The 20,686-nt window shown below is 39.9% G+C and overlaps 1 protein-coding gene across 1 annotated transcript in view; it reads right to left on the bottom strand.

Moving 5' to 3' along the window:
• The window catches only part of MAN1A1 (mannosidase alpha class 1A member 1), a gene marked incomplete at its 5' end in the record, with an annotated part of 57,868 nt that overhangs the window by 14,500 nt on the left and 22,682 nt on the right, over positions 1 to 20,686 (bottom strand). The window contains 4 exons of the mRNA XM_083731275.1: positions 3,690 to 3,783; positions 5,438 to 5,561; positions 10,667 to 10,761; positions 18,315 to 18,395. Coding sequence (XP_083587401.1) covers positions 3,690 to 3,783; positions 5,438 to 5,561; positions 10,667 to 10,761; positions 18,315 to 18,395 — 394 coding nt within the window. The remainder of the gene's footprint in view (positions 1 to 3,689; positions 3,784 to 5,437; positions 5,562 to 10,666; positions 10,762 to 18,314; positions 18,396 to 20,686) is intronic.

Genomic DNA, 20,686 nt, shown 5'->3' on the forward strand with positions numbered 1-20,686 from the left:
AGATACATTTTATGCTTTCTTTCTTTTTCCAGATCATAGTGCATCTACCTCTTCTAAGGTGGCTAAATACTGTGCTGCTGCATGTAAATTAGTCACCAGGGACTAATTGTAGCAAACATCATTTTGTTTTCCGTGTCTGGTGCTTTTATAGTATGATACAGTTACAGTGGTACCTCGGGTTACAGACGCATCAGGTTACAGACTCCGCTAACCCAGAAATAGCACCTCGGGTTAAGAACTTTGCTTCAGGATGAGAACAGAAATCGAGCAGCAGCGCGGTGGTAGCGGGAGGCCCCATTAGCTAAAGTGGTGCTTCAGGTTAAGAACAGTTTCCAGAACAAATTAAGTTCTTAACCCAAGGTACCACTGTACTAGTGATTTTATTGTTAGGGCTCTTTATTTTGTTTTCCTTGATATTTTATATATTTGCAAAAAAATTCTGGTCATTGACCATAATGGCAGATTTCCTAAATGTCAGTCATTGCTATGACATCAATCAAAGCAAAACAGTGAAAGGAAGAATAAAGTAAGTATTTCACATAGCTAATGAGCAGAATACTGCTGGAGCAATGTGCCCCATATGGACCAGAAATTTATTTATATTAAATGAAATCTGGAAAATTGAGGAGCATGTCTATTCTGGGAGGGATGGGGGGCAGCTTTCCCTTTCACACCTATACCAAATATCCTGAAAAGAAGTCTATTTAACTTCATGAAGTTCTTTCTTTCCAAATTATGCCTTCAAAATTGAAAGGACAGACATGCTTGTTTACTCTTTAAGGCTTAAAACCAAACAAGTAATATGGCCTACTTTTTCCTATTAAAGGTTTCACCTTTACAGTGTGCATCTTTAACTATCAGCCTGTGACCTGGTATTTAGTTTTCTGAAATGTTACCTTTGCTCTCCATTTCCAAAGAAATGTTCTGTGATGGCAAGATAGAATTACGAAGAACTAACAAAACAGAACACTTTTTTTAAAGTAAAGAAATACCTCATTAATTACATGAGTGTCCACAATACAAAGAAGAAAGAAGCTTTTCTCAGCAGAATAAGTGCACTCTCTGTGATGGAAGGTTGATCTCTGAATAGCAGCATTTAAATGACCTTTGCAGTTTCCTAAATGAATTACCTCAGAAACTCTTGACATTTGCAGACTAAATAGCACAAGCAGAGTCTCATCAATAATAAGTCCTGCTATTATATCCATTATTGCTAGAGACAAATCTAATTGACCCATGACGCTGAAAATCACTTTCAATTTGCAACTGAAGTAACAAAGGCTAAATAAATGTACAGGAACAATAGCAATAAAATAGTTCTGACATTCGGAACTATAGTACTGCTGGTCTAATTGTAGTAGAAAATATTTTGCCTCACAGTGGCTATTGTTTCAGACTCAATATTCTCTAAGGCCCAGTGTCAACATTTTGGTGGTATTTAGTAAAAGGTAGGGTGTGCACCAGATTCAACCAAAGCCCAAAGTCCAAACTAAATCAGGTTGATTTGTGTCCTGCCTAGAGTGGGTAGAATAATAATAATAATAATTTATTATTTATTATTTGTACCCCACCCATCTGGCTGGGTTTCCCTAGCCACTCTGGGCGGCTTCCATAGAAGCAGCAACAAATCATTACAGGGCAAATGGGCTTGTCCCAAAAATATTTGTACAGATTTATGCCAATCTGTAGCTCCAAATAGTCTCACAGAAAGCCAGGCCAATGTTTCAATTATTAATTACAATACCATATAAGAATTCTAGTATGGAGAGAAGGGGATCTGGAGGAAGGGTAGCATGATCTCCTCCTACCAAACATTTGCTAATCACAGGCTTACAGGGATGATCTGGACTTTGCTTCATGCATGCTGCAGGGCTACCTAGAAGGCTCCTGGTGTGTATGAGAAGTCTTAAAATGAGAAACACTTTTCGAAGTCCTGTCTCTTATAAAGCATTTGATGGGTTTGGTTGCATTTCTTCAGCTTGTGTTTGTTTTCTCTCGTTTGTCACACAATCCCAGTTCCCTCGTTTGTTTGTTTTGAAATGTTTGCCGTTTTATTTTTTATTTTATTATCGTCTCATTGCTAAGAATATTGCATTTTGATTATCTATTGCCAACCACAAACTACAAGAAGGATCCAGCTTGTGTTTTGTAGCCTAGAGGTGTTTTACCTTTTTATCTCTACAGTGCTACCTTGGTTCTCAAATGCTCAAAATCTGGAAGCAAGTGTTCCTGTTTTCAAATGTTTTTCAGAAGCCGAACATCTGATGCGGCTGTCAGCTATTGTTTCCGGAGCACCTGTACCAATGAGAAGCTGTGTCTTGGTTTTCGAACATTTCAGAAGTCAAATGGACTTCCAGAATGGATTAAATTTGTGTTTTTGTTTCTGAGGCTTTTTCGGTTAACTTGTTTTTGTGACTGTGTAAACCCAGTTCAGCTACTGATTGATTGTGTGACTGCAGAAATGGATAAAAGCCCCCCATCCAACATCAGTGCAGGTAAGAAAAGAAAATAATTTTAATTTTTATCATCTACAATACTGTCTTATTTATTTTATAGTACAGTACGCTGATTATTGCTTTCATTTTATAGATCAATGGTCTCGACAGATAGTAAAATTCATGTTAAATTGCTGTTTTAGGGGTTGTTTTTAAAAGTCTGGAACAGATTAATCCGTTTTGCATTACTTTCTATGGGAAAGCGCACCTTGGTTTTGTAACGCTTTGGTTTTGTAACGGACTGCCGGAACGAATTAAGTTTGAGAACCAAGGTACCACTGTATTTGCCATCCAGCCAAACCTTGTGGCCACAGCCTACTGAATGCAATATTATCATAATTTATCAGCAAACATAGGAGCATGAGAAATGACATGACTGAGCACTGAGTCTAATTTTTTTAATTACTTTTTTGAAAAGCAAATTTTAAAGGTGTACAGCACAAAAAGACCTGCAGCTCTCCATCTGCAACTAGGCAGTTACTTCCCTCTAGAGAGAGGTTACCATGCCCCCAGTTTACATGTTTCTATGTCAAAAAAGCAAGTTACTGTAGCTTTTATTCTGCAATGCCAGTCAATGTGATTTTGGAAATTTGTAAAATCAGATCGAGCCTGATCCAGATTTACAACCAGAGCAACAAATCAAACAAACGTGTCTGCGATAACACTTTATGAATTTTGAAATTTTGTATCAATAAATCTTTTGTTAAATATTTATAATTAACAAGTTAAATAGATACATGTGCTCTCAAGATGACTGCTGCATTTGTAATGAACTGTGTCCAAAGGAATTGTCCCATTCACAAAATGAGTCCCACCTGCGCAAGATAATTTCCCCTCCCTCTTCTCCCCCATGCACCCTCCCCATTCTTTTCTGAGTGTTCCCAAATCCTTCCAGAGGAGATGGGAGAGGGAGGGGAGATTCATTGTGCTTGCATGAACAGAACAACTTTGCTATAACCACTTATAAATTAAGAAAAGGCATTTCTATTTCATGAAAACAAAACTATCATAATTATTTTGGTTCAGAGTATATTTAGTGCACATTTTATAAACAAACACAAGTAATGAAGGGACAAAGAAAAGCCACATTGACAGTATAGTTCAAGTAGCTTTTTAAAAAGTCTTTTAAATGTTTTGTCTTTAAACAAAATAACTGAAATGTGTGCATACCACCAGTGAAAATGATATACTTACGTTGACCCCATTGACCACTACTCGGATTTAGGTAATTAGGATAAAGACCTTCTGGCTTATCCAATCGTTTTAAAACTTTTCTTATGTTCATAACCTATGTCAAATAACAAAAACAATCATGGTGTTTCATATGCACATTTTTTGGTGTATTTTACATAAAGAATTTATTCTTTGCAAAAAGAAAAGAAATGTATGACTATTCAAACTTAAGGGAAGCAACTCTTTCAAGAGTACTGGATTATATTCTAACTAGACTTCTGCTGACAGTCTCATGAGCAGAGTTTTGCTTTTGGAACACATTCCACAGTGAAAAGGAAGGAGGAAAGAGGAAATGCTTTTTGCCAATCTTTCCTTCCCACTGCAGCCCCTTGAAAATCTGCTTGAAAATCACGAGAAGCAACAAAATGGGAAGAGGAGATTAACAAAAATGCTGCCCCGCACATACTTCAACCAGACCTTCTGCAAGATTCCAGTTGCCTATATAAACAGAAGCAACCTTTCCATTTGGAGATGAGTTGTTAGGAATCAAGCCATCATTTTATACTGGCTTGCACTCTCCCCCTGTCCCACTCTCACACACAGCCCATACTGGGATGGACATCGTCCAGAGCTATTTCGTGTAGCTAATTAATGACTTCTTGCTAGATTAGTGTTGAACATTAGCTGAAAAGTAATCTGGTTCCGTAACTCCTCAATATATGTCTGAGAACCTATGGCTGCATTTGAACTTGGGTATTCAGTAACTATAGTTAAAAAATGCAAATAACCTGTGCACAAGCTGCTTGCTGTCCTAGCAATCCTGTTTTGCTGCTCCTTGAGCTGAGCAAGGAAACAAACCACAAACTGGTTGGCTTAGCATTATATTCAAACCAGCTGTTTGTTTCACTCTCTAAACCCAAAGGCAAGGTTTGTTCTTAGTTGCAGATTGTGGTTTGGAGAGAGAGAGGCAAAGCAGGAGTGCTCCTTTGGACAAAGCAGCCATGTGTGGTTTGTTTCCCTGATCTACTAAGAGAGCAGAGAAGTGGAAGAGCCTGGGCTGGACGAATAGGCTAATTTGTTAACTGCTTATCATTATATACAAATGAAGCATATGTTTGTAATACAGAATGTATTGGGGGCAATTATGGGTTGTGTTTCATGTTGGGCTATTACAAATGTTTCATCTGAGCAACTATATCAGCTTGCCAGGCGGAAGGGTGTCCATCCCCCCATGTGCTACTCTAGGGGATCACCCAACCACTTCAGAGCCAATTTCATGGGTGCACACAAGGGGAGGCCTTACTGCAAAAGCAGCTACACAGGGCTTCCTCTGATGGGGTGAAATATACTAATAAGCCCTATGTTTTTAATCCCACACTCAAGTTAGTTGGAAAACATTTCTTTTGAATCAGCACCTAAAACAGACTGTTGTGCCATAGCAGGCAAGCACAACATTCTTTAGGGATGATTACTACCTGTGAAACTACTAATAAGCTGGATACAAAAAAACCTAATGCACAGAAAATCCACACACACTTTCTCTCCCTTGTTTGCAGTACAAGGTCAACCTCTAAGATACTTAAAATGTGCACACTTCTATCATCCTACTTTCATAAAACATTTGAAAGAAGTGCTGGAAACCAAATCATTTGTACTCTGAAAATAAGTTTAGAGGATCCAAAGAACAAAAATGGAGATATTACCGACAACTGGCAATTGTCACACTTCCAAAAGTGTGATGCAACTACTGGCAAAAACTCTTAACTGACCTTTTCAGCAAACACTGGATTTCCAGATAAGTGGCTTAGATGCATAAATTCCAAATGCAGAGTTCCAAATTCTGCCAAAATACTGCTTCCTCCTGAAGCCCAAGGCCAGTTGCGACCAATGCCACTAAAAAGGAAAAAAAAGGGATGTGAGATTGAGAAATAAAACAGTTACAACATCATGCACTATGTAGTAGCTTGACAAGAAAAATAAAAGCCCTGAATACTAAATGCTAAATGCAATAAAAAGCCCCTGCTATGTAGCCTCTTATTTAATCACATTTGCATCTCTTCAATGTTCACATGTACATTGCTTTTATTTCCTGTTAATGCTGTTAAGCAGTCAGAGCAGCACTTGCTTTGGAGTATGCCTAGTTCACAATACTTAGAAGAGCTGCATTACCAAATCATTTTTATGTGAACCTGAATACCCTCCAAAGAGTGCTGTTCACCTAATTTAGCTATTTGTAACTATAGGATGGAGCCAAAATAAAATGTATTATTCAGTTCCTTTTCAATATTAGCACATTTAATCTATCTGCACTGCTTTGGTACTATTGCAAGTTGAGAGGATGCCCAATTTAGCAATAAGCTCGTTATACACAGACCATGAAGGAGAAGGCTTAGAGATACTAGCCCTTCCCAAGCAGATCTTCTCTTTCTTCCAGAGTACCATACATTACTGTCACATGCTTCCTTGAGTGAACTTGTCTAACAGCCTCAATCCTATGAAATAAGCCCAAATTAGTTCAAAGGTGCTTATGCCCAATGGACGTTGACTCCTTGTCACACTTGGCCAGCTTTATGTGATGAAAACTGAACCAGCATCCATCCTTGGTAGTCTCTTCCAGCTCTTGCATGGAACTTACTAGTCTGTCATCTCAGGCTGGTTATGGTCATGAATCAGTTATCCACATGAGTGAACTCTTGACGTGACTACAACTGGTGCAAAACCTGTATTTCTTTTCTTCAAAGGTGTCTAAAACCATTATGGCAAAAAAGTCCATGTAGTTTACTTTCAAAATAGAAAGTTGCATAAAAATGGAGTCTCTTTTCAAAACTTTAAACTAGGATATTATACTTCATGCTATACCTGATACAAAGCATGGGCTGTTAAACAAAGCATTGACCTTCCAGTGAAATAGAAACCAAATATTACATTAAAAAGCTTTCTGTGTGAATCTTCTGTTACTTATTTTACATTGTAGTTAACAATAAGAACTTCCAAATTAGAAAGCACCAAGGATTTCTAGGTCCACAAGTTCAATACATGATTACTTTGAAATTTCTGATGAAAGAAATAAGGCAACCTCTTTCAAGAGTCAGCTGAACAAAATGGAATTCAGTTTTTGAGGCTTTGGGCAAAACTTGGTATAAAAATGATCCTGGCCAAGACCCTATTTTGCAACAAAACAAATATTCTCAGTATGCTTATATTATCATGTACATCCTTGCACGAAAGTAAATCAGACCTGGCTGTGGCAATTGACTCTACATGGGGGTACCTTTGCAGACTGCAAGAAGCTGCAACCAGTCCAGAACGGAGCAGCAAGAATGTTTGTGGGAGCTCACCCCTGGATCAGGCTACACCTATCCTGTGACAACTGTACTGGTTACATATTTATTTTCATGTACAAGTCAAAATATCAGAGATGGTTTTTAAAACCCCAAATGGCTCTGGCTTAAGATATCTGATGGAATGTCTTCGCCTGCGTGTTGCTAAGCTATGGGAGAGACTCCCATCCATCAGGGAGACTTATTTTACTCTAAAGATAGCAAGGCCTTCTCAGTGGGCAGCCCCCACATTGTGTAACATGTTGTCTGCTGAAGCCTAGGTTGTTCATTCTCTTGTTTTCCATGGGTTTGTGAAGATGCTTTTCTTTCAGCTGGCTTTTGCTGATGGACTATCTGAAGAGACAGTTTTATCTCTGCTTCCTGTTTCTTTTCAGCTGTTCTTGAAAGCATTTTGCCTTTACTGGGGCTTTAATGTGAATCTGATCTATTTGTTGTAAACCATCTTAAATTATGTGTATAAGTGTTTTTAAAAATCTTATCTAAATAAATATAAATTACAGTAGAAGAACCGGTAGCAAGAGATTTAGTCTGTGCATGTTTCCTAAGACTATGACCCACTGAATGCAGTGGGACAGGTAGGTAAAATATGCATGGGACTGAACTTTTAGCTATGTATATTTTCATAGCTGCTTATGATTTATTATTCTCTCTCAACAAAATGGAGATACATCAACACCGCTCAGTGTCTACTTGGAAACCCGAAGAAAAATGTGCAGCACTTCATGTCTGGGATTTATTTTACTTTCATCACCATGAGATAAGTTCAAGAAACTAATAACTATTTTTTATGCATAGGTTGAAATAAAGATAGCAAACTCAACTGTCAAAGAGATGAAAATACCAGAGGGACAGAAACAAAGATCTGCACTTTCTTCCTGCCAGAGGGGCACTCATTAAAATTCTTCAGGTATTTATGCTTTCAAAGTATGTGGGCTTAAATTCAGGGATTTTTTTGTAACAAATTACAGCAAGAGTGATGCTGAAGAGTTTCAGTTGGAGCCAAGGTGTACGAAGCACGGCAAATATGGGGCAGGCATGGGTAATTTCAGCCAGTAGCAGAAATATGCATTTAAAAAAATAAATAATACTGTATTTACATACATTTCATAAACAATTAGCTACTTTGGTGAAACAACTGAATGGAAAAGAATAGTTAAGGAGTTTCTCCAACATGGCTTTATTTGAATATTTCACCTGCATTTGTAGGCAAATCTGCAGGAATCAACAGAAACTATAAGTTATTTCTTGCCCTACACATACATTTAGGTTGCAATTAAATGCGCATTTACCTCACGTAAGTTCCACTGAACTCAGTAAATAAGAACATCCAATCTTTGTCCCATGCATGAATGAGGAAATGCAGTAGTGCAGTGGGGGGCGGGGGAAAGGAAGGGTGTAGCCCTGGGCACAAATTTCTGAGGGGGTGCAATCAGGCACCACCACCACCAGCTCCCTCATCAAGGCCAGAGCTGTGGGGAGGCAAACCTTGCACAAGCTAGGCCTACAGGGCTGCGGCAGCACCTCCTTTTACTCATGGCTAGCAAAGGGACACTTGTGCATGCTCCGCCCTGGGATGGCCAAGAGGGAGGGATGAAGAAAGCAATGCCAGAGCCATGTGCATTGCCCAGAGCACCTTGCTGCAGGGACAGGAGGATGAGGTTACACAGTGAAGCTCCTGGCTTCATGTTTCTCTGCCTTATCTCTGCTCTCAGGTTGGGGCTAGTTTGCAAGGAGAGATTCCCTTGATTGGATGCTGGCCAGCGAAGGGACTCACTGCTGCCCAGTCCACTAGGGGGCACAACACTTGCCCCGCCCAGGGCACCAGCAACCTATGCTACACCCCTGCGGAAATGTGCATGTGTTTGAGAAAGATAGGAGGAGCAAAGCATAGCCTTTTCCCATCTTTCTCATACACTTGCTCAGTAAAAAGCCGTAAGTGGTTTGGTCTTTTACTGTGGTGTGAACCCAACCACCTCAGATGTACAGATGGCTGATTTAGATCTTTATAGTCATCCTTAGCTTACTGTTTTGTGTGTAATGCATCTGTTTATATATGAATGAATAAACATGTTGGACAAAAAAATGCTGCTTTTAAATATGAATAGTCAGTGTTTTCCTAGATTAGCACAATAGTCATTCCATTCAAGAAGAAGGTACACGAAGGCAATTTAATTATTGAAAAATCCAGATCCCAGTGCATTTTAAGTACGTACATACTTCTTTAGGTATTGAGTTTATAGCTTAGTTCCTCTTTAGGAAGTACATTCCAGCTCCTGTAAATCTCAAACATACTTTTTATCATCTTTCAGAATACACTTATGTAGCACTGATTAATAAAGGCAAACAATACAAGTTTCCCAATGCTTTATGTGCTAAGGGTTTGATTAATCATTTTTCCTGGAGTTTCACACATAGCGGGGGGAATAAAATAGAAGAAAGCTATAAGATTATATGTAACAGTGAGAGCCAGCCTTAAAGCAGTTCCCTAAAGCAAAAGCAAGCTGAACACTAAATCAGAGAACCATGAATATGAGTCTGTTATTCTATGAGCCATGTGATGATAGCAAATTATCTCTGAAAAAGAAATCTGTTAGATCTAAATTCCCCCACAACAGCATCTTGTATAATAGGGAGATTCAGTACCAGAACCACTCCAAAGCAGCAAGGAAGTCAAATAGATTAAAAGGCAATTCATTCAACATAGCTGTTGGCATTGGGAAGACAGGTCAGTAACATAGTCCTACTGACTTCTACTGTCAACAGTTTGTACAACCCTTCCAAGTAGCAAAGAAACCTGAAAACAGACTGAATATAAGTGTGATCCCTAACAAAGTCACAGTGTGTAGTGTGTTCCCATTCAGTATTCCTGCCAGTGATTTCCTTTTCAGCATAAGCCATTCAATTCCCCTTCCTGTTTTGAATTCTACCCTCCACCCCTCAGTCAGTCACCATTTTGTGCCCTCTGAGCATGCTCACTCCTCATTGAGTGGTTTGTGTTATCGTCTGAAGGGTTTTTTTTAATACAGTAAGTAAAAATAAACCTGTTAGTTCAACAAGCCTTGAGTTCCCTCAAGTCTGTCTATTTTCGCCATGTCACACACTTTGAGAAGGAGGGTGCAATTAGTATATATTGATTTAAAAATTGCAATAAAAAGAAGAGTAAATATTTGCACTGTCCTTGCATCAAGCTGACTCTCATGCACAATTTGCTATTGTATGATAGAATAAAAAGATGACCAACATAAGAGCATGGGTGTGCATAAAAAAAACATACACTAGTTAGTTAATTAATTTACCATTTGCCAGTTGAAGTAAATTAAGAAAGGAATTGAAATAATTAAGTTACACCAATTTTAGAAAGTCTCAATGTGAAATTCAGGCATATGCTTCACTACCTCCTTACAAATATTCAGAGTAGACTTTGAGAAGACTGGACTTCTATTCACAAAAGTTGTTTCAGACCACAAAAGTTGTTTCAGTTTGCAGAATGTCTGCAAATTGCAACAAATGAGGAAAATGAGAGAGCAATTATGTGTCATCTCGTGTTATGTATTCACACAAGCCAGGAGCCTAAAAGGTAAGATAATACAGAAAATTGTCGCCTGATTGTCCATCCCAATAAATAAAGGGCAAACAGAAGCTATTCCTTGTTTTTACCTTTTGATATTTAACAATGCCCAAGGAATTCCTGTTGGCGTGTTAAACGCTGGAAGCAGTTTCTCTCCTAGTTCTACTGCTTTCTTCCGAAATACCTGTAAAATCAAAATCAGCAATAGTCAGACAAATCAAGAAATAATAAAATCTAATTCACCTGGAGCTGTGGAACTCTCCCAGGTCAGAGTCACATTAGCCATTCTCCAACACATGGTAAGTAGGATTTGGAATACTTCATGGACACTTTCCCATAACAAAGCGAGTTAAAAGCTTTGTTCTAATTTTTAAGTGAAAGCTGAACATTTTTGAAAAGGGTCCTGGAAAACCTCTGAAATTGCTCTGCTTGTACACCCATTGTAGATCCCAGAATAGATTACATATATGAAAACCAAAATAGAATAAAAATTGAACATTAAAAATCCATAACTCCAACAAAGAAAAAATAATTTCACACTTCCTCTTTTCATCAAGCCATAAAAATTATGTACAACATACAACTCTATTCTTCATTCAGACAATCCTGCATTTTATTATTTAGTTCCCGATTTATAAACCCACCCTTCACATAGTGATCTGTGGGAGGCATACAACATAAAATCAAACTAAATTAAGCTAATGTGATTTACCACCAATGATTCACACATTTATTTGCATGTGCTCTAGTGGCCATCCTTCAAACCCATCCAATAGACAAGTGGCAGTCTATCACCACATCAGGGTACTGGTTCTAGACAAGACTTGCCAATTTCATTCATGTGCACAGGTAGTTTTTTCAAGAATGCTGGTAACTAAACTGAGTGGATCTGACAGTTCACCCACTTGAATCCGTTGTCTCTAATCTATGCCTCTGTTCACCAGCACTTAAAGATGAAAGGAGAACGATGAATTACATTGGCACAAAGCAGAGTTAGGAACAGAAAACACTTCATATGTCCAGATTTTGCTCGCATTACCAAAAAATAACTATTGCAATTTGCTAATTAGGTTTTGTTATCTTATGAGAAGAGGAGCAAAAACCCAAAGTTTAATTCAGCTAACAGTAAAACTTCTGTTAGCAGAATGGGGAAGGAAGCACTTTTCAGCTACTCCCTCTCTCTCTGCAGTCCGCCATGCCTCCCTAAATCTGCTCTGAAGGACTGGGAGGACGATCTGGAGTAAATTTAGAGAGAGGTTGATGAAAGGGGGAATAGCTGAAAACTGCTTCCTTCCCCATTCTGCTAACAGACGCCTTACCTATCTGAATGACACAAACGGATTATAAACCTAAGGAAAGATTTTTTTTAAATGTAACTAAAATTCCCTGTAAAAACACAGAGAAGAAAAATGAAAAATGTAGACAGGGCCCAGAGTTTGCAGATAACTCAATGCACATGAAAGTCATTGCTCTAAATAAAATTCTTTTTTTAATAAAATTTTTTATTAGGGTTTTTTACAGAATGGAGTACAAAGACAATAAACAACCTTACTTTTATCTCAACAGAGTTTCATAACTTCTTTGGACTTCCTCACATCTCCCACCGCCATTTTCATCATCATAAATTTTTTCCATGCAATTTATCATCTAGTTTGCAAATTTTATAACCGCTTATTTAAATATAGTCCTCTGAAAATTTGTTTCTCTTAGTCTCGCTTTACATCCCATTCCAATCCGATTTTGTGGTGGCCAATTATTTATGATCAAACATCCTACTTAACTTTCCACCAAATCACAATATTTTTGTAAATAAGTCTTAAATTTCCTCCAATCTTCTTCAACCCTCTCTTCTCCCAGGTCTCGAATTCTGCCAGTCATCTCTGCCAGTTGCATATAGTCCATCAGCTGCATCTGCCATTCTTCCAGCGTGGGTAGATCTTGGGTTTTCCACTTCTTAGCAATAAGTATCCTTGCTGCTGCTGTTGCGTACAAAAAGAATGTTCGATCCTTCTTTGGCACCATCTGGCCGACAATGCCCAAGAGGAAGGCCTCTGGTTTCTTAAGGAAGGTATACTTAAATACCTTTTTCAGCTCATTATATATCATTTCCCAGAAGGCCTTCACCCTGGGACAAGTCCACCAGAGGTGAAAGAATGTTCCTTCATTTTCCTTACATTTCCAACACTTATTGTCTGGCACATGGCATATTTTGGCAAGTTTAACTGGGGTCATGTACCACCTATATATCATTTTCATTACATTTTCCTTCAGAGCATTACATGCCGTGAAGTTCATCCCCGTGGTCCACAACCTTTCCCAATCCTCAAACATAATATTATGCCCAATATCCTGTGCCCACTTTATCATGGCCGACTTAACCATTTCATCTTGTGTATTCCATTTCAACAGCAAGTTATACATTCTTGAGAGTACTTTAGTCTTAGGTTCTAACAATTCTGTTTCCAGCTTCGATTTCTCCACCTGGAATCCTAACTTTTTGTCATTTTTAAAAATTTCTTGGATCTGAGCGTAGTGTAACCAGTCTCGCACTTTGTCTTTCATTTTTTCCAAACTCTGCAATTTCCAATTATTACCCTCTTTCTCTATTATTTCCCAATATTTCGGCCATTTGGCCTCCATATTGGGTCTTTTTCGGGCCTTGGCCTCCAGAGGTGATAGCCATCTTGGAGTTTTATTTTCCAATAGGTCTTTGTATTTTGTCCAGACGTTAAACACTGCTTTCCTGACGATATGATTCTTAAAGGCCTTATTGATCTTAACTTTATCATACCATAAGTATGCATGCCAACCAAATGCATTGTTAAAACCTTCCAGATCTAAGACATCAGTGTCTTCTAGAAGTAGCCAGTCTTTTAGCCAGCAGAAAGCTGCGGCTTCATAGTACAGCCTTAAGCCTGGCAGGGCAAAGCCCCCTCTTTCTTTCGCATCAGTTAGTATCTTGAACTTAATTCTGGGCTTTTTGCCCTGCCAGACAAATTTAGAAATATCTCTCTGCCACTTCCGGAAACACTCCGTTTTGTCTACAATCTGCAATGTTTGAAACAAAAACAACATCTTTGGCAATACATTCATCTTGATAGCAGCAATTCGGCCTAACAAAGAGAGCTTCAAATTTGTCCAGCTGTCCAAGTCTCTCTTAATTTCAGACCAACATTTATCATAGTTATCCTTAAAGAGACATAAATTTTTTGCTGTTATATTTACCCCTAGGTACTTCACCCTTTTTACCAAATTTAATTCTGTTTCTCTCTGAAACCGTTCCAACTCTGTATCTGTCAAGTTTTTCCCCAACACCTTAGTTTTCTGTTTATTTAGTTTGAAACCCGCCACCCGACCAAAGTCCTGAATCAATTGTAACACTCTTTTTGTGCTAGATTCTGGCTCTTGCAATGTCAAGACAAGGTCATCTGCAAAAGCTTTAAGTTTATATTGTTTCGCTCCACTCTAAATAAAATTCTTATCTACATATTACTTGAAAAGAACCTTAGTCTGGAGGAGACACTGAAAGTTCCACGAAGTGCCCTGTAAGTTTTCCTACTTGGTTACATACACAATCTTTTGCCTGATCAACCTTTAATCTCTTAGCAGAAGAAAACTTTACATCTAACTGGTCAATACTTATTTTGTTGGCTTTAGAACATCAGGGACTGCAATCTTTAGCTGATCTAAGTGTTATTCTAAAGCAGCAATGCAGCAGCAAGCAAAGGCTCTAGCAGCTCAGTCAGCTGCTTGTGTCTGGAAAGCCAAACAGGAAGTATGGGACTGTTGCCATGGTAACGAAGGGGCAGTCCATTTTTCTTATTGAGCACAGGAAGTGAGCTCAGTGTGTGTCATATGATGTGTACAGGATGTACATGGGTGGAGTTAGGAGTTTCTCTCTGTTTGTTGAAGAGAGCAGACATCTTTTACTGTATGGCTGCTAAAGACAGGAATAAAAGCATGTAGTTACATTTCTGTCTGTGTCTGATTCCCCTCCCTGGGGATATGCAGGGAGGAGGAGAAGCAGTTGGTGTGTTTTTCTCACAGCCTGAGGAAAATCGCCGGAACGGACCTCGCGTGTTTTTTCCTGCCGGGAGTCGCCGGAGGGAGGTCAAAGGAATTCAGCCGGTGCCTGCAGATAGGCACATACCTCTGACCGGGCTAGAATTCCAACACTAAGGTCAATTCATGACAAACAGAAAAACATTTATTCCAACGAAATAAAAATGCAGGTTCAGTGTCACAAAAATTGAATTATCTAGGACTGCACAAATGATTGACAAATCCTGAATCAAGAACCAAAGCAGAGCCACTTCAAAAAGGTTTGTCTGAAGTGGATCTCTACAAAGCACTATGGGAATTCAGATGTTTAATCACAGCAAACTGAGTCTCCAAACATTTCTCCTCTAGTTTGTCATAGAAGAAAAATGCCAGAGCTGGGAGAGGGAGATGTCTTTTGTGACAGACAGTCTAGCTTTTAATCAGAGGACATCATTTTACCAGGGCTCTCCAATCACAGTGCTTTGGCAGACGGGATGCTGCATACATCACCTAGTTTTTGTCTCTTCTGTGCTTTGTCAATTCTTTGTGCTCTGCCAGTGGTGACTGCTTGGAAAACACTGAACATTAAAGCCCTTCTGCCTTTGTGCCACATGCCAAAAATATCCACTCCTATCAAATCAGCTTTGTGCTTAGTTTCTGTGACTTTTGGTGCCAACTGAACACAACACAAGCCTGAAGCTGTTTCTTTCATTCATCATAACTCCCTAGCCACGGCACTCAATGTCCTGAAATTTTGCAAGTTACTTTCCTAGGGAAACCTCTACAATGTACAACATCTTCATAATAAAATTGTTGCCCTACAGTAAAGTGCCCGCCAGCTCAGGTGTAACGCACACACCAAGAATATAGGTGTGGTTAATCCAACAGGCTATATGAGTGAATACCCAGGCGATGGGGATGCCCCAAAGTGGGATCAGACGCAAAGTCTGGCAAATCACTTCAATCTCTTCTCCCAAAGCAGTAGAAGACAGAAGGGAAGGGGGAAAGGGAACACACAATAGGGATTCACACACACGCCAGGCAAAGGAAAAGCGGTCAAGAAAGGAAAGTAACAAGCCAGCAGTAAAGATGGTGGACAGGAGTAAAGTTGGGAAACCAAACAAAATGGTGACTGGTAAAAGACAAAGCTGAGGAGGAAAAAACAACAACCAACCCTCAATCATACCAACCAAACAGACAAAAACACTCTGGAAAACACATCATGCCACATACCACTCACATAAAGAATAATTAGAAAAAATAAGCTTTAAAGAGACAGAGGAAACACCTGAGGAGAAATCAGTAACAGGAGCCAGAGAAGATGTGTACAGCTTTCGTCAAAGGTATATTGGGAGTGATCTACATCCCAATATGTTGTCCTGCCTTTCAACCCCTAGGTGGGGCCATAGACCCAACCCGATAGCCTGGTTACCACAATGTGAAATCTGCAAAGGCTGTGTTGCAGAACTGCTACAGCTATCCTTCTGAAATTTGGCAGGATTTATCCACTTAGAAGGGATCAAATATTGCTCTTTTCCAAACCAATGAAGTGGGGTCCAAACCGAATCTTGTGGTTTATACACACCCCTAGCATTTTCTTCAGTTTCAATAAGCAGGTATTTACCTTAAATAAATAATGTCCAAATTCAATGCTCTGAACTGTTGCATCTTTTAAGTAGCAATCCAATTTGGTATGCAGGTGTTAAAAGTTAATTGTAATGTCATTTTCCTACTGTTTTATCTATTAAGTAGTTGAAGTAATTTATTCTTTCAGGGAGACACATGAAAAGGTCTCCATTCTTAGAAGCCAAATTACATTTAGGACAAGTCAAATTACTTCACAATCTCAGAGATCCTAATAAAATATGGATATAATACTGATAACCACAAAATGGTGTAATGTATGGAACATAAGCAAAGTTTGCTGTGGGACCAGAAAACTGTGGATGTAAAGCGGAGGCTATCAGACAAAGTTGCCTGATGGTGTAAAGTTGGTGAAAGTGTTACCACAAGTAAGATGGAGTCTACAGCACAGCATCAAGAAGGAAATTCAGAGAAACTGAACACCACATTTGCTGCATGGGAATATTTCCTCTCTCCTTCTATTGTGTGCTGTTCCATTGGTTCTTCCAAGTCCCCACCGAGCAAATTTTGGAGGTGGGGAGCAGTGTGGCGAGTTGACCAGGGAGAAGCCCCATTATGCAAACAGAAGACCTTGTACAAGGTCTCTGCTGACGGGACTCATAAGCTGAATCCTGCCGTCAGGGAAAAATAGTTGTGCTGATTTTAGGCAGAATGATACAGCGCAAGCTCACACTGTCTCCCTGCCCTGCTGCAACCCTACACTTAAGTACAGGCACCCTAAGAACAATATCCCAAGACTTCTCAAAGAAAAGCAAAAGAATTCCCATTTTTGTCTTTTCAACTGCTGTGTATGTAAGAAAGAAAAAGGGGACATCCACCTTTCTAGAATCTCAAAGTTATGGGGGATGAACTCCTCATTTGGAGTATGTACCGTATTTTTTGCCCTATAGGACGCACCTTTTCCCCTCCAAAAATGAAGGGGAAATGTGTGTGTGTCCTATGGGGCGAATGCAGGCTTTCGCTGAAGCCTGGAGAGCGAGAGGGGTCGGTGCACACTGACCCCTCTCACTCTCCAGGCTTCAGGAAGCTATCCGCAAGCCTTGGGAGCCCGGCGGGAGTTCCCGCCAGGCTCTCAAGAATTGCGGACAGCAGCCTGCAGCCCGAAACCCGGGGAGCACAGTGGGGTACGCCCCGGGCTTCGGGAAGATATCTGCAAGCCTGGAGAGCCCGCGGGAGTTCCTGCTGGGCTCCCAAGGCTTGCGGATAGCAGCCTGTTCTGGGGGCTGGGGTCGGGGGAAGCTCGGGCTTCCCTCGCCCCAGCCCGGCAAGCTCTGGGAACGATGGCGAGATTGAGTGCAACCTCGCCATCGCTCCCGGACCCGTTCTGGGGGCTGGGGTTGGGGGAAGCTTGGGCTTCCCCAGCCCCACAAGCTCCGGAAGCGATGGCGAGGTTGTGCAACCTCGCCATTGCTCCCGGACCCCCAGCCCTGAGGCTAAAAACGAATCCAGGACAGCTAGTGGGATCCATCCCACTCGCTGTCATGGTTTCTTTGCTCTTTGGGGCTCGGGGGGGGGGGGAATAAATCCCCCCTTTATTCCCCCCCAATAAGTGCGCCCTATGGGCCGGTGCGCCCTATAGGGCGGAAAATACGGGTAGTTTACAGGAACTTTGGGTCTGGGAGTGGCACAAACTCCCACAAGAGATGATGGACTCTCCTTCCTTGGAGGTTTTTAAGCAGAGGTTGGATGGCCATCTGTCATGGATGCTTTAGCTGAAGTTCCTGCATTGAGGGGTTGGACTAGATAACCCTTGAGTCCCTTCCAACTCTATGATTCTATGACTCTCTTGAAGAGCTCAGTGATTAGGTCTTCCCATTTTTGAGGCATCCCAGACCCAAGTTGTTAAGGGCTTTGAACCTGGCCTGGTAGTGTATGAGGAGGTGGTGCAAGCTTTTGCGCACTAGACTTATGTGCTGGCAGCATTTCTCCAATTAGCCAGTCCCTGGTGTATTGTTGGCTAACTTCCGGACTGTTAAGCCAAACTTTGGGCTTTAACCTGTTAATCAGTATTATAGATTTAGAGCTACTATTGAAGACCATAAATGATCTTACCTCTTCTCCAGAAAGGTAGTATGCTGAAAGCAGCCCACCAACAAAGCGAATGTTCACTTCAAAAACCGAAACTTCTGCATTCTATGAATACAAATACAATACATTTTTAGGTAAATTATAGTGAATTTTCAACATGAAAAGGAAATACAAGGGCTGCAGTAGTATCCAGTTGTTTCTAGGGTCTGGTCTGCATGACATGGTAAGCCAAATTTTGGCAGGCACCTCGAGAGGAGCTTGCAGCTGCTTTGCTCCTCCTGGTGCTTTTAACTCCTGTGCTGCACTGAGCTAAGTCAAGGTTTGGCTGAGCACGTTGTTTGAACCCAAGCTCATGGTAAGGTTCTCTCCTCACTAAACACAAGCTGTATCCATGATTTTTTTTTACAAGCTTGGCTCCATATCACAGACAGTGAAGTCACTATGAACTCTTTGCCTCCAGGAGGATAAGCTATCCAAAGATTTAAGCATAATTCTTGCCCAATTTGCATTCAGTGTTTATGCCAGTTTTAAGCTTTAAAATGCAGTATGAAAAAGTTTATATCCAGAAGCAGAAATAAAACGATGCTTCACAAAGACAGAAACATCAGTTAAATTCTTAGAAAATGTATTTCTTGTTTCCACAATGAAGGAAATATTTCACCTAAGGAAGAGTTTAACAGACTACTAAAATCATTTGAACCTCACAGCCTTACCATGTCCACAGCACTAAGTTTTACCATGTCCACAGCACTAAGAATAGGGTTATTGGCAAAAGCTCTTTGTGAATCATACCTCTATGGGACAAACACATTTTCAGGATGTTGTTATTATTCCCTGTCTTTCCAGGGAAGACAGTTCTTCCTAGATTCTTTATGCCCATTTCTTTGTTGCAAATAGTTACACCATTTTACAACAATTAATATATTATGTATTGTTTGTTACACTATTCACCTGATCCTGATCTTGACTGGGACTCTGCAAATTCCCCCATCTCCTATTTGCCCCTGAATGGACTGTCTGCTATAAACAGCACTGCCAGGAGCAGGAGCAGCCACAGGAATAACTTCTTGGTGGAAAACTGGCAGCTGTAGGCGATTCTTCTGTTTAGTACTCTATGGGGCTGATTTTCATCCAGAAAGCAAAATTAAGCACTTAAAAACAACAGCCTGTGCTTAATATGTAGTTAGGCCATTAATTACTGCCTAGCATATGCCAATTTTTTTATAACAAGGTAAAAACTTTGCATAAAGCTACAGCTCTCTTTATTAGTATATTAATTCCATAACATGATAAATTTTGTTTTAAATGTGGAGAGAAAAGATATCACAAAAACTTACAACTTTAATCATATATTAAATTACTCAACTTTCTCTCATACAATCTAAGGATACTATCATTTTAAATTATAGCCCTAAATAAACCTTGCAGATTTGCTGAAGCTAACAACTGTACAAACCATAGCATTTCTAGAGTATGTTACACAATCCACTGAGGCATGTGGAACAAATGAAGCAAGAGATTGTAGTCAGTGTAGACATGAAAGCTCTGTATTTAATAGGAGAGCTATCCTTAAGCTCATTATGGCAAGCTAGCATCACCCTGGGAAAACATGTGGATGAGAGAGATTTGAAGAGAAGCTGAAGAGGCTTTACTTAACTTCTAGGAAACCAGTCTGCATTTGAATGGGAATGTGGGGAAGAAGACGACAATGAGGAGTCTTATTCAAGCCTGTATCAGATTTCCCTATGAGCAGATAATGAATGAAGTCTCAAATCAAAGATTGGGGGGGGGGCACTTAAAATACTCTCTCCCCTCTCGCAAGCTTCAGAAAACTATAAAGATATATCATGTGTAAATGTAAGAAATAATAGGTAGCCGTGTTGGTCTGCCATAGTCAAAACAAAAAATATTCCTTCCAGTAGCACCTTAAAGACCAACTAAGTCAGTTCTTGGTATGAGCTTTCGTGTGCATGCACACTTCTTCAGATACATTGAAACAGAAATTTCCAGACCCTTCTATATAGTGAGAAGGTGGGGAGGGGTATTACTCAGAAGGGTGGTGGGAATGGGTGATTGGCAGATAGCTGTGATGAGCTTGTTGACGACTCTTAACGACTGCAATAGGTCTTACAGGAAGAAGCAAGGGGTGAAAAGGTGAAAAATGGCTTTGTCATGTATAATGAGATAAGAATCCAAGGTCTTTGTTCAGGCCAGGTTTCTCCATGGTTTTAAGTTTGGTGATAAGTTGTAAACAAGTTGCTCATACCAAGAACTGACTTAGTTGGTCTTTAAGGTGCTACTGGAAGGAATTTTTTTTGTTTTGTAAGAAATAAAATATCTGATGAATGCAGTTGAAAATCAGTAGGCCATAAATGAGGATGAAGATGAAAAAAGTA

Source organism: Podarcis gaigeae (genome assembly GCF_964106915.1).
Source record: "Podarcis gaigeae genome assembly, chromosome: 3".
Taxonomy (NCBI): domain Eukaryota; kingdom Metazoa; phylum Chordata; class Lepidosauria; order Squamata; family Lacertidae; genus Podarcis; species Podarcis gaigeae.